This window comes from Meles meles, chromosome 11, assembly GCF_922984935.1.
Source record: "Meles meles chromosome 11, mMelMel3.1 paternal haplotype, whole genome shotgun sequence".
Classification (NCBI taxonomy): domain Eukaryota; kingdom Metazoa; phylum Chordata; class Mammalia; order Carnivora; family Mustelidae; genus Meles; species Meles meles.
In genome coordinates this window covers 66,971,009-66,984,860 of record NC_060076.1, presented here as the reverse complement: position 1 = coordinate 66,984,860, position 13,852 = coordinate 66,971,009, and the positions used below count along the sequence as shown (strand labels likewise).

General features: G+C 47.2%; 1 protein-coding gene across 13 annotated transcripts in view; it reads left to right on the top strand.

Annotated features, from left to right (window-relative positions):
- The window catches only part of LOC123952764 (aminopeptidase O (putative)), a 337,543-nt gene that overhangs the window by 231,693 nt on the left and 91,998 nt on the right, over window positions 1-13,852 (top strand). For all 13 annotated transcript variants that reach the window (XR_006820710.1, XR_006820712.1, XR_006820711.1 and 10 more), the window contains exon 11: window positions 5,422-5,482. Coding sequence is in view for 2 of the 13 variants with exons in the window: in XM_046022214.1 (XP_045878170.1) it covers window positions 5,422-5,482 (61 nt within the window). In the remaining 11 variants the exon portion in view is untranslated. The remainder of the gene's footprint in view (window positions 1-5,421; window positions 5,483-13,852) is intronic.

Genomic DNA, 13,852 nt, shown 5'->3' with positions numbered 1-13,852 from the left:
CTGGTGGGAGCTGAGATGGTGAAGACCTTTCTTCTGATCGGCTGCAAGGTGACAGGCACAGGTGGCAGACGCAGCTGAGAGTCAGCCCCACATCCTCATCCCTCTGCCCTCGGAAATCAACTGAGCAGGCAATACAGCAAGTGTAATACCATTTTCGCAGGAGCCTGGGTCTCTTCCTAGGCATGCTAACATCACAAAGGGAAGAGCCCCCCCCTTGCAACTTTCTCAGCTTTAAACACAGCTTATCTCTCTCACTAGCGTCATGCCACGGTGTCCAGCGTATTCTGTCCCCTGCGGTGTTAACTATGTGTGACCAGATTTATAGCTCAGGGGACCTGGAGACAGACGCCCGAAACTCAGAGTTGCCTTACAGGATGTAGGAGTGCCAAGAGGGAATTCTGCAGCCAGCGGGTAAAACAACCTGCTGTTCCAGATGCCCAGGAGGCTTGAGTAATGAGGCGGAAGTACCGCTCACGAGTACAAATAGGGGGGCATGCAGTCGTGGGTCTGTGTACTTTTAGCTATCTGTATAAAATCAATTTCCATAGTGATCAGACATGCAGAAGAGTAATTTCCTGTAAGTCCTGGGTCCCAGCGAAGTGGAAATGCTTCTGCTTGTCATTGTGATTATTTAAGCCACATGATCTCAGAGGGGAAACATTCACCATTGGCTTAGACCCCGCATGTCTTGATTTGAAAAAGTCAGCTTTTGCTTTACCCTGGCTATCCAAGTCCAGACCTAAAATTCACCTGCACCGTCATCTCAGTTATTATGATCAAAATAGCAAAAACTACGTAATTGTACTTATTCCCTCCAAACTTGAAGCTCATTTCTTCCTTGCAGATTAAGCATTATTGGGGCACCTGGCTGGCTCAGTAGAGCATACAACTCCTGATCTTGAGGTTGTGAGCTTGAGGCCCATGTTGGGCGTGGACCCTACTTTAAAAAAAAAATTCGGCATATCACACATCTCTCATAATTTCCTTGGGAAGTAAGGTCACTTACAGTACCTTAAAAAAATTTTTTTTTCAGTAGCAGCTTAAGTTATTGTTTTCATCATCCTCTCTTAGTTTAAAATCTCATTCCCTGTTAGCAATCCCCAGACAGGCATCAGTACAGTTTAATTCCAGCAGTGGTACTGGGAGTCTAGAAACCTGGGTCTTTCTTTAGGCCTTTGTCTGGCCTGACTTTGGCCAGTCTTCTTATGCTACAGTGTCTCCATCTGCTCAAAGCCAGATAACAATTGACACCCACTTCATGAGGATATTATGAGAAATGAAGCGATAATGGTTCTAAGATGCTTTGAACCTTTCCAAAGGAAAATGATCTGAAAACACATGTTCTTTTCATTCATGGGAGAGTGTCTTTTGCTCCTGGATGCAGCTGAACGGTGACCTCTCCTGCCCTCACACTTTTGCCCCTCCCAAGGGTCTCCGCATCTCTTCAGAACTACAATCGAAGGGCAGACAAACCAGGCGACCACAGCAGGCGCCAAGCCGCCTTCAGCAGGAGAGATGTGAGCAAGAAGGAGAAGGCAGGGCTGTTTGGAGCAAGCACAAGCCCTCCTTTTCCATAGGCTCGCCTGCTCCCCAAAAGCACAGCCAGTGTATCATGATGCCTGAATTCAGCATAGGAGGAAAAGTGGGGGCTTTGCAGCCAGGCAACATAGACTTGGATCTCTCTTGCCTTCCTGGAACCTGCATTTGCTTTTCTCTGACATGGGGATAGTGCAAATATCATAAAGTTTAAATGAGACTTTCTCTCTAGTGCCTGGTACACAGTAGGTGTTCAATAAGCAATAGCTACTACTTTTATGCCTTTACCAGGATATGGGCAGAGGGGTTTTGGTTTGCTTTGGTTTTGGTACCACTCTATAACAGTACCCATGTGTGCAAATACTAAATACGGCAAAGCAAAATTTGTCTTACTACTTTCCAATGCAATAACCGCACAGTTGGCCCAGCCAGCTGTTCAGGTCATAGACTATAGCACAAATTGTTTATAGCCTCCACTTTGGTCTCCCTGCCTCTGGCCTCATTTCCCTCAGTACTCTTCCTCGACCCCCTTTCTCCTTTGTGCCATTCTGCAGCCATACTCAGAGCCTCCTCCTCACTGAGGAGGCTTGAGCCACTGCCCAAGGCTCAGTGGCAGGATGTCACGGTTCTCACAGAATACCCCCTTTTTCCCCCCTCACCTCATTCTGTGTGCCAGCCCAGTTGACCATGGCTTTGGACTTGCCTACTTCTGCCCCCTTTGCGCTGCGTGCACTTTCCTTCCATTTTGCTGGCCCTGCCCCATCACTGGGGACAGCACAGCCTTCCTCCATGACATGGTTCAAGCTTTGCTTCCTTTAAGAAGATTCCCCTGACACGCCTCCCACTGTCTTCCTTCTAGCTAAGCCACCTGAGGCAGCCCGTGCCTCTTGCACATGTAGTCCCACAGCTCTTCATCAGCGCTAGTGGCACTGTGGGCATGCCTATCATGTGTCCCTGTCAGACACTCACGTCCCCGGGGGGTCCCAGCTCAGGCCTCCATAGAACCTCGTGCCCTGTAGGCACCCACCGAACCAATGCCTCGGGGAGAATCGTGGCCCGTTCTTCAGTTTTCCAGGGCTCATCTCCCCGGCCCCTCCCCATGCCACCCTTAAAGTTGTCGTATTTCAACTAAGATTCCCTGAAGGAAATTTATGTCCGCGTCCTCTTACTTGCTCCTCCATGGCTCTGCACAACAGCTGTTGGTCCTCCTTTGTAAAATCACTCAAAAATGGCCGTGAAGTCATCCCAGACTTCTCTTGTTCAGGACATTGAACCCCGGTTCCCTCAACCCCCCTGGTGGACCCAGGGCACTCACCCCTTTGATCCTCACTACCACTCTTGTCTAAATCCTTTCTTAATCCCCTGTCTTCCTCTCGAGTTGTGCAAGGTTTAAGAATGCCCGTTTTCCTAGAACCACAGCACAACAAAGCACTGGTCAGAGTCAGCCTCTTGCTTTTGCTTTTCTGAGTTCGTGGGAAGGAGGGTGACGGGAGCCCTTGGCTCCAGGGCTCCGGACGCCCAGAGTGTCCCTCTCTGGCTGGAAAGGAAGCAGATGACTGGGTGGCTTAGGAAAAGCTTCAGGGAAGGAAGGACCTGGAAGAAAGCAGGCGTGCCTCTCAATCAGGACAGACAGCTCAGAGCACCAGCTGATCCCCCACAGCTGTCGAGGCCCCAGGGCAGGAACCCAGCACCACCAGGTGAACCCCCTCCTGGGTGCCAAACAGCAAGGCGGTGATGGTCTGCATCCTTCCTGTCAAGAGCGGGCCTTCCACGGAGCCTCTTACGTTCGGTGGAAATCGTACAGTCTGTCTGTCCCTGCAGCCTTGCACATTTCATTACAAAGTGAAACAACTTTGAGTTCCTCAGACACTTCTGTAAGGGGACCCTTCAGCCCCGCTCTCCTCCTCCTCCCAGCCTGTGAAGGGCATTGCCCACACCTCTCCGTGTGGAGAGCCGACCGGGCTCAAAAAACAACAGTGCTCTGGATCTAAGTTGCTCTGAGAGCCACCTCCTCCCCTCCAGTCACCCACCCACCCCTGCCCCATGTGCTACACACGCACTCACGCAGGCACAGAAGTGCACACGTGCACACACACCCATGCCTCATGCTCTGTGTTACAGCAGGAACCAGGCTGCTTACACCCAGGTTGATGCTGTTGAATGGCCACAGAGAAGTAGTGGGGCAAGGCGTGGGGATGGTGACACCTGTGGGCACCTGCATACAAGGCATGCCCAGTAATTCACTGAGTTGGGGAACCCGAGGAGCCCAGTGCAAGCATCTTTGGGAGGTCATCATTCTCCCATTTTCTACTTCTAGCCTCTCCCACACAGGGGCATCATCTTGAAATGATTCCAAACCATTTATTCTGCATAGTCCCTCCGGCCCCCCTGCTGCCCCGTTTTCTCTGGAAATACTGAAAGTTGCTCCCTTCTGCAATCTTTTCTTCTCCTCTGGCCCAGGAAGACTAAGGTACATTGGTGACTGGCTTCTCACTGAGGAAGAAAAGGTCGCAAAAATATTGGTCAGCCCCCTACTTCCCCAACCCCATACAGGCCCGCTTCTCCCTCCTCCCTTTCTCACTATTGCCCAGTCTGGAGCAGAGCCCAGGAGGTGAGGGAGCACTGGGTTCGCCACCTTAACAATGCCGATGGACAGAATTTTATCTTTCCATAGCTTCTCTGCAATCCCTAAAGGGAGGGGGTGTTAGGGAAGGGATATTATTTATATATATGTTTGTTTATTTTTTTATTTATGATGTAGTATGTAATATACAAAATTTTTATAGGTTTGGAGCTTAACACATTGGGAATCTCTTACTGGGAAGGGTGATTTTTAAATCAAAAGGGAATACTTATTGAAACAAAAATGAAATATGTTTTCATTCATTCAAATAAAAAATATCTATGGGAATCATCTTTTATACCAGGAACTGTTCTCTCTTCTGGATTTAGAGAAGCAAGTCGAACAGCCATAGACCCTGATCTCAGAGAGTTTCAGACCAGTGGGGGAGGCAGTTAAAGGGCTAGTAATGGAATAAATGGCAGGCACACACTGCTGGATGCTGTGGCACAAAGGACAGGGAGCAAGGTGAATGCCAACCACACAGCCAAGGAGAGGGCTCAGGAGAGGCCTCTGGGAGCGGGGATGTGAAGCAGGAGCTGGGGTTATCTAGAAATGAGCTGGGGTCGCTTTAAATGTCATTAGCCCAGGAAAACAGGAAGACCCAACCTAAGGTCTGCTGACCCCAAAAAGACTGGATACTTAAGGAATGTAAGGAGTATTCAAATCAGCAGGCCACGAAACCAAAAGAATTTCAGCTGACTTTGGGTCAGACTTAACGAGCAACTGTCATATTCCAAACAAAGCAGCCTGTGGGCCTGCTTCAGAGGCGTGCAAACCATGCATGCTCCCTGCTGCCGGGTCCCTCTGCGCTCTTACAGTGGGTCGCGCCATTTGTGCCCATCGCAGCCCCTCGTCATGACAAAGTTCCAATTTCATTTTGGTGTATTAAATGCTGGGGCCTTCCGATTTCACTCTGCTGCCTACTGCAAGGAAGCAGTTGTGCCCGATGTGTCCTGTGGACGTGCTTTGTCCTCCCTGAATTGTCCAACCCAGCAGCCCCCTCGGGGCCTTAAGAGCACCTACTGTGGTGTGCCTCTGGTTCTTAGATTCCACCATGCACGTTCCTGTTGACCGAAGTGGTGCTGTGTGACTGAGCGCCTTCTGCACTTGAACCTGGGACAGCCTTGCTTTCTCCAGAGAGCGGCTACCTCTCCTGAAGATCCATGCTGTGATGTACCTGATTGTTTAGAGGAAAAGATGCTGTGTATGCAGTAGGTGCTGTGTAACGTTTTAATCCTTGCCTTTTTGTTTTGTTTTTAAAGGCTTGAGTTGTCTGTGGAAAACATCTTCCGAGACTGGCTGGAGAGTTCTGGAATACCACAGGTGCGCTCAACAGAACTGCTGGAGAGGGTCTGTGGGGGATCGTGGAGCTTGCTGCTTAGCAGCTCGATTTTGACAATCGTTTGTTTGTAGGTGTAGATATAAAAGTAATCATTTTACTGAGTTGGAGTATCTGTACGTCAGGAAAACGATGGTCTCCCACCCTTTACGTCTGTGATCACGGTGTATGCCTCCAGCCTCTGCCTCAAGGGACTGTGCGCCCTAGTGGGCGTGCTGGTTGACCTCCAACTTTGTGTTAAGCAAGGTCTTGCAAAGTGTGGTGTGTATTTTGGGTGCTGTCACCAGGCAACACTTCAGGCCATCAGCTGGCTTTGGAGACAGCCAGATGAGTGAGTGAGCTGGCTTGTCTGTGGCTCTCCTCTGACCTGTCATGTCCTTGGTTCTCCATCATTTCCGTGCTGCAGCTGCCCCTCAACATCTTCCCCTGCTTCTGCATCCCTGCCTTTAGCTGGTCTTACCTGAATGAGCCATGTAGATTCATTTCTCCATCTTACAGACCAGGACCTATCCCTGCTGGAGGTGGTTCTACTGTCTCCCGCCCTTTCAGCTCAGGGGCACATCTGAGGGAGAGATGTTCCCGACTAGCCCCAGCTCCGTGGGAACTGCCTGGCCCGGAGCCTCCCCTCCCTCCACTCTGCCCAGGTCCTGTGCTTCCTGGAGCCTGACGGGCAGCCCCTGAGTGCTGACCCTTGCTAGAGCATAGGCCCTGGGAAGTTGAGGGTGTCATCCTGCGTGGGGCTGGTCAAGGTACCCTGTAGGCCTGGAGCTTCCCAGTCTGGCCTGTACACCCTCCCTGCTGCCCACTCTCCCTCCCAGCTCCCCTTCTGCCCCACCAGCAGCTGCAGACCCATCAGAGCGAGCCCTAGTGTCTGGGAGTGGACCCCCATGGCTGTGAGAAACTCTGCCCTAGGCCCAGGCAAGCAGCCCCCTTAGCCTGCTCGTTTCCAGTTTCATGGCTGGTTATATGAGCTTCCCTTTGGGAGTGTCTGAATGTCACTGAATGTCTGTGAACCATGAAATTAAGGAACAGGAGGGGCTGCTCTCCATTACCTTTTCATCCCTCTCTTCACATCTTTGTCCCAGCTATCAAATGGGAAAATGTCAGCCTCCAGCCGCCATGAGCTCTTTCCTAAAAAGGACGCAGTGCCTTCTGTCCAGGGATGCGTGTCACCTGTTACAAGTTATTTGTTTGGCCCAGTCCTTCTGGGAGCAAAAAAGAATAAAACCCTGAGGTCTTAAAGAAGCAAAACAAAATGGGTGGGTAAGGCAGCACCTGGTCCTGAGAGGCAGTGCTTTCAACATGTAGGTATTACAATGAGGTCTTGTGATTTCTAAGACAGGGGGCTTCCAAACCCAGCCATTCACTGAGGAGAAGAATCTCAAAAACAAAGTTAAGGTTTGTCTGATCCCGAAGAACCAAGCGTTGCTGTCTTGTTTTAGATGGGGGCAGAGGGCATTCGCCAAAGCTGTGGGCCTTGTGTTCTGAGGCAAGGCTGTAGCAAGGCGCCCAGACATTCTTTCCGTGGCCTGGAAGCTGGGAAGAGTGGGGAGCTCAGAGAGCAGAATCCCGAAATTTCCTGGCTCCAAACAAGGAGGCCGCTGTGTTCAGCAGTTAGCCCTGAGGGAAGAGAAAAGAAAGAGTCCTTAATCGAGTGCCCAGAAGCAGGCGCACCCCACTTGGGCTGTAACACTGGGCCTGACCCTCTCAGTCCCGGGAGGCTCCCTAATTTCCCCTGAAGAGAAGGAGGCCTTGCCACCAGCGGGAGCTTTTTGCTTTTCATTAAAAGGGGGAGGGGCGCGGCAAAGGGAAAGGTTTGCCTCTGAGTGGTACATGTTTTCCAAGGTCTAGTTGCATTTGTGACAGCTTATAGTGTAGACAAGAATTTCTGCTATAAACTGACGAAACCTGCTGTCAAAACACAGCCAGGTGCAATGAGGCCAGCCTAGCTATAAATTGTCTTTAAGACCCAACTGGTATTTCCTTGGGCGCTTAACTGTTCAGTAAAAACAACAGCATCAGACAGAAAGGACCCTGATTTAGTGCACATCTTTCCATTGGTGAATGATCAGAAGGCGCCTTTCATCTCCATACCCATTCTCTGCCATTATTTACATGGTTGATGATGATTTACTTGCTCGCGGTCCTTTCTGCACTCTTTGAGAGTTCCTTCTCTGTTCCATTGCAGTGAAAGGCTCTGCAAAGGCCCGGGACCCTCTGGGCGCAGCAGCCTGGCAGTGAATGGGACACCTTGTTCTTTGTCCCCATCATTATAATATAAAGTTACTAGTGTGCTTGGCCGGGATTGACAAGCAGAGTACTGAAATCGCTTCGATGCTCTTTGTTCTCGTTAAAAATTTCTGTCCACCAGCGATTGAAGTCATTCATGACAAAAGAGTCACGTTCTCCTGGTAAAGTTTTCATTCCACAGGTTACAGAGGCTTTTTGTCTCCTCTCAGGAAGGCTTGCCTTGTGGTTGGCCTCGATTTTCCTTTTTGGCCACACTGAATGGAAATCATTAAAAAAAATGTGGAAATCACTTCAGCAGCAATAAAAGTAAGCATGAGCCCCAAAGAAGTAAAAGAAATTGGATCCAAACCTCTTTAAAGAACACCCAACCCTGTAACCTTTGGCTTTGCAAACACATTTAAAATTGATTGTACCATCGGTATTATAGATTATTTCCTTTTATGACCCCCCCCCTCCGGTTATAGAAGTATTACGTATTTATTTTAGAATATAAAAAAGTTCAAAATAAGAAAATTAAAATGGTCCAGAGATAATTTTTTCATATAAATCCTTTTAGTCATTTTTTGGAGGTCTGAATACATGGTTTACCCTTTCCTTTGTCTCCCTTTTTAAAACTCAAATAATGTGTTCTCTGTAGCAAGTTCAAGCAATAGCAAAATATAAAAAGGGAAGGCCGTTGTCCCATTCAGTCTTTCTCTGCAGAAATAATCCATGTCTGCTAACAGCATGGTGTGGGTCCTTCCACACATTTTCTATACTATATAGAGAACGTAGGTGCGTATCCTTTTTAAACAAAATTGGAATCTTATTATCCAAGCTGAAAGTTCTCATTTAAACATATATCTTAAGCAGCTTTCCATATCCCCTTTGATATAATTTAAGAGCAGTAATTTTCAACAGCTGCCTAGCTTTCTAACAAATAGTACTAATTTGATTTACTCAGATTCCCTTCTTTTTTTTTTCTTTAATTTTTTTTTTAATTTATTTATTTGACAGAGAGAGATCACAAGTAGACAGAGAGGCAGGCAGAGAGAGAGAGAGGGAAGCAGGCTCGCCGCTGAGCAGAGAGCCCGATGCAGGGCTCGATCCCAGGACCCTGAGATCATGACCTGAGCCGAAGGCAGCGGCTTAACCCACTGAGCCACCCAGGCGCCCCACTCAGATTCCCTTCTTACCCCCCCCCCCATAGTATACATTATTTCTAAGAAAGTCGCCCATTCTGCTAATTTGACCGTTCTATAAATAGATACTGACATCTTTTCATGTCTGCCCAAAGGTTTCTTCCAACCCCCCCACCAGCTTATATGCGCATGTATTCTAACTCCTTTTAAAACATTTATGTGCAGATACATTAGAAATAACTTTTCCCATCCAGCCTTTCATCTGTACTTCCTTATTTTAGTTGCTACAGAATTCTCTGACTCCTCTTTTTCCTTGAGTTCCTGGCCACATTACCAAGTCCTGGTATCCTTTTACACATATTTATTACATTTTGAATTTTCTTTCCTTTCCTACGGCCTCTCCCATCTTTTCATTATATTTGGCTTGAACTGGTTCGGTAGCTAATTGGTTTTTTAGCCACCAAGCCGTCTGCATCAATACTAAGTGGATCTTTCTAAAAGATTCCTCCTCACCAGAAACTTACTCCCCATTAACTGTGGATGGAGAATAAACTCTTTGGCTTGCCATTTGAGGCTCTCAGCAGAACTGCCCCAGGCTGTCTTCTTAAACTTTAATTTCTACCCTCCTAGGCATATGCTCAGCCATAATTACCAATCTCTAAATGTTTGTTTCTTTGCCGTGGGCCTTCCTTTGTGCATTCCCTTTTCTCCTTGGAATGCTTTCCTTTCCATGTATTTAGCAAGTGTCATGACCCACCTTACACTGTTGCTTTTGTATCTAGGTCTCATACATAGGGTTCTCCACCCTGGGGAAACAAGGACACTGTCTGACTCATCCTTGTCTTCCCTGCTGTGATGCGCACAGTAGGTGCTTGGGGTCTCGCTGTCCAATGTGGCAGCCACTAGCCACATGTAGTTATTCAGTGCTTGAAAAATACCTAGTGGCCTGAAGAGCTGAATTTTTAATCTAATCCAAATCTAAATTTAAGATCTAATAATCCAGTTTTTGTTTGGAACAACTTTGGATATGTGAATGCATCTACTTTTTTTAACCTTCAGTTTTATGAAATCTAAATACAGACCAAGCATTTCTGGTTAAAATTTAGCACTTCAGGTGGACTATGAAAACACATCAGATTTAGAAGATTTATTACAAAAAAAGGAAGGTAAAATACCTCTTTAATGGTTTATAAAATACTGGTTACGGGGTGCCTGGGTGGCTCAGTGGGTTAAAGCCTCTGCCTTCCGCTCATGTCATGATCTCAGGGTCCTGGGATCCAGCCCTGCATTGGACTTTCTGCTCAGTAGGGAGCCTGCTTCTTCCTCACTCTCTGCCTGCCTCTCTGCTTACTTGTGATCTTTGTCTGTCAAATAAATAAAATCTTTAAAAAAAATAATTGGTTACATGTTAGAGCGATACTGTTTTGGCTACATCATAACCCAGTGTATATGTACCCAGTAAAATATATTATTAAAATTAATTTTAGGGGCACCTGGGTGGCTCAGTCAGTTGCATCTGCCTTTGGCTCACGTTATGATCCCAGGGTCCTGGGATCGAGTCCCCGCATCAGGCTCCCTGCTCAGCGGCGAGCCTGCTTCTCCCTCTCCCTCTGCTGCTCCCCCTGTTTGTGCATGCGTGCACACCCTCTCTCTCTCTCTGTCAAATAAATAAATAAAATCTTTTTAAAAATTAAATTAAATTAATTTTAGCTGTTACATCTTTTTAAATGTGGCAACTAGGGCATTGTATTTTTTTTTTTAAGATTTTATTTATTTATTTGACAGAGAGAGAAATCACAAGTAGTCAGAGAGGCGGGGGAAGCAGACTCCCCGCTGAGCAGAGAGCCCGATGCGGGGCTCGATCCCAGGACCCTGAGATCATGACCTGAGCTCAAGGCAGTGGCTTAATCCACTGAGCTACCCAGGCGCCCCGGCAACTACGGCATTGTTAATGACAAATGTGGCTCGCGTATATTCCTAGTGAACAGTACTGCTCTAAAACTATTAGTTGCATTAAAATCTGGGAGCATGATGCCTTAAAACCCCCCACCAAATAGATGTAACTGAAATCATCTGTATTTTTGTCAAATGTGTGGATAAAGATAGAGCTCAGCCTATCCATAGATAGCGTTCACTGTGCTGTGACAGCGCCGATGATTACAATACACGGATGGGAGTGCTTATTCACAGTGGCATCCAGAGGGCACACACTAATTACCAGCCTCACTTCAGCTCTTAATTTCGCCTCCCAGGCAAACTGTTTCCCGAGGTACTAACAAGTAGCTCACTGGCACCAGTGAACCTCACGGCCCTCTGTGGCTTCGTCCGCTCTTCGGGGGAAGCGCTCAGCAGATGTGAGATGGCAAGATCATGGGCGCTGGGGGCACTGATGATGATAGAGAAGATGGGTCATAGACAATTATATCGGGTGTCTCGGCAACAGGCAGGAAGCACCTTGAGCCCCGAGACTCACACCTGCACCCCCACCCCAGAACAGCAGGTTCTTGCAACATTGCGAAAAATGCCACTGCTTTTTAAGCACACACCTTCAAGTTGCCAACAGCCACACAAGCAAATGATGGACGACTTCAGTCTCATAGGGAAAATGCTGAGGTCACAGAACTGAGGAAATTTGATAAGATGTGATGCTTTTAGCACAGAGAGAGCCAGTGGTTTATGAGGAGAATAACTCGTAAGCTTCTTTTTTGCAGTTTATGTAATCACATCAACATAAGTTTAAGGCCCATTGGGATACTCAGTCTCGGTGGTGTCTATAAGAATTTTACATTTAATGGTCATTCCAGAAAAGTGAGACTGGTTATTTTGTAAACTCCAGAGAAATGATATTTTTCAAATTATGTGTGCTATGAGATCCTGGCTTTTTTTTTTTTTTATCAGTAGTAGCAGTTGCTATAATGGGGTGTGGTTTTGGGGCTTTTAATAATTTGCCTGTCTTTTTAGTCCAGTGGTTCAGCTTACATTTTCTGAGTGACTGAATAGCTTTCAGAGGAACTTAGAGATACATTGACTAGATTTTTTGGTCTCAGTTAGGGCAGGGCCCATAATGTCAATGAGCTTCCACAGTTCACTGAAGAGCCCACAAATCCCTCAAAGTGATACACTGCTCTGAAGTTACCAGAAATGGGGAGAGAGTTTACTGAAGTCCTTTCATCTGTAGCCTGATTTCTTTCATTTTTGGCATCTGTGCCTTCGTGCTTATATTAGTTAGCTCAGGCTGCCATAACAAAATCCCGCAGACCAGGTAGGATTTTGCAACAGACATTTATGATCTCACAGTTCTGGAGGCTGGAAGTCCGAGGTCAAGGTTTGGGCCAGGTTGGTTTCTCCTGAGGCCTCTCTCCTTGGCTCGCAGACGGCTACCTTCTCCCTGTGTCCTCACACGGTCTCTCCCCTGTGTGTGTAGAGATCTCTGTCCCAATCTTCTCTTTTAAGGACAACAGCCAATTAGATTAGAGCCTGCTTATGTGATCTCATTTTACCTTGATAATTTTTTTTAAAGTCCCTGTCTCCAGTATAATGACATTCTGAGGTATTAGGGGGTAGGACTTCAACATGTAAACTTGGGGGGAGGGGAATTCAGCCCATAACAATGCTTATTCCCAGCACTTCCCTAATTCCACATTTCTTGTGAATCCCTTCAAAATGCCCAATAAAAATCACCCAAGTCAACCTGTTGCCCTAAGGATGAATATTTTTGGGGTCTATGGATTTTTGGGGCCCCAAGCGACATTCTGTCTTATGGAATGAGAGAGACAGATATGTGGGAAGGAAGGGTCTATTCTGGAGAGTACGAGGTAACTGAAGGTCTGTGCTGGGCGTCTGTATTTTTGGGGCTATCTGATCTGACACTGTCTAAATGCACTGACCTCTTAGGGGCACCTGGGTGGCTTAGTGGGTTAAGCCTCTGCCTTCAGCTTGGGTCATGATCTCGGGGTCCTGGGATTGAGCCCAGCGTCAGGCTTTCTGCTCCGCGGGGAGCCTGCTTTCCTCTCTCTCTGCCCACCTCTCTGCCTACTTGTGATCTTTCTCTCTCTCTCTCAAATAAATAAATAAAATCTTAAAAAAAAAAAAATGCACTGACCTCTTCAAAGCAAAAGGTACCACGATGTACCAGGAGGCATTTTCCTCTGGTGCCCCAAATGAAAGTTCTGTGTGCTTTCTTCCTTTTCTCTCTCTTTCAAAACACAATTTCCAGAAAGAATATGAATCTCTCTCACAATAGTCTAAGATGAGACTCCAAGTGAATAATAAGGATTAAAAGTGTTTCCTCTCCCTTGAAGATTTCCTTTGTAACTGTGTCAGAGCTTTGACATCTAGGGAACTGCCAAGCATCCCAGACCAGATGGATGAGATTTGCAAGAGGAAACTTCCAGGATCTGAAATTGTACCTCCTCGTCCAGTGCCCTCCCACCCCCATCCCTTCCCTTCATCCCACGAATATAGCTGGTCCTTTATATCCTTTCTGAGGGATTGTGGGTGTCTCAAGGGTGAGAGAACATGGGCTTTGACCTCAAGATGCTTAATAATTTTTTTTAAAGATTTTATTTCTTTATCTGACAGGGAGAGATCACAAGTAGGCAGAGAGGCAGTCAGAGAGAGAGAGGGGGAAACAGGCTTCCTGCTGAGCAGAGAGCCCAACGGGGGGCTCGATCTCAGGACCCTGAGATTATGACCTGAGCCAAAGGCAGAGGCTTTAACCCACTGAGCCACCCAGGCACCTCAAGATGCTTAATAATTAAGTGGGGAAAGTAGGTACACGAGTAACTGACCCAAGGCAGAATGCAATAATTTGTTGCCTGCTTTGCATGGAGAGCAGGAGCTGGAAAGGTATTGATTAGGAACGCAGGACACTACCAGACCACACAGGAACTTGGATGTGATGCTGGAGGGTTGCCACAAGATTCAAGAGCCACAGAAGGCTACAGAGGCCTGTGAAAGGGTGCTAATACTTGAATGGCAATT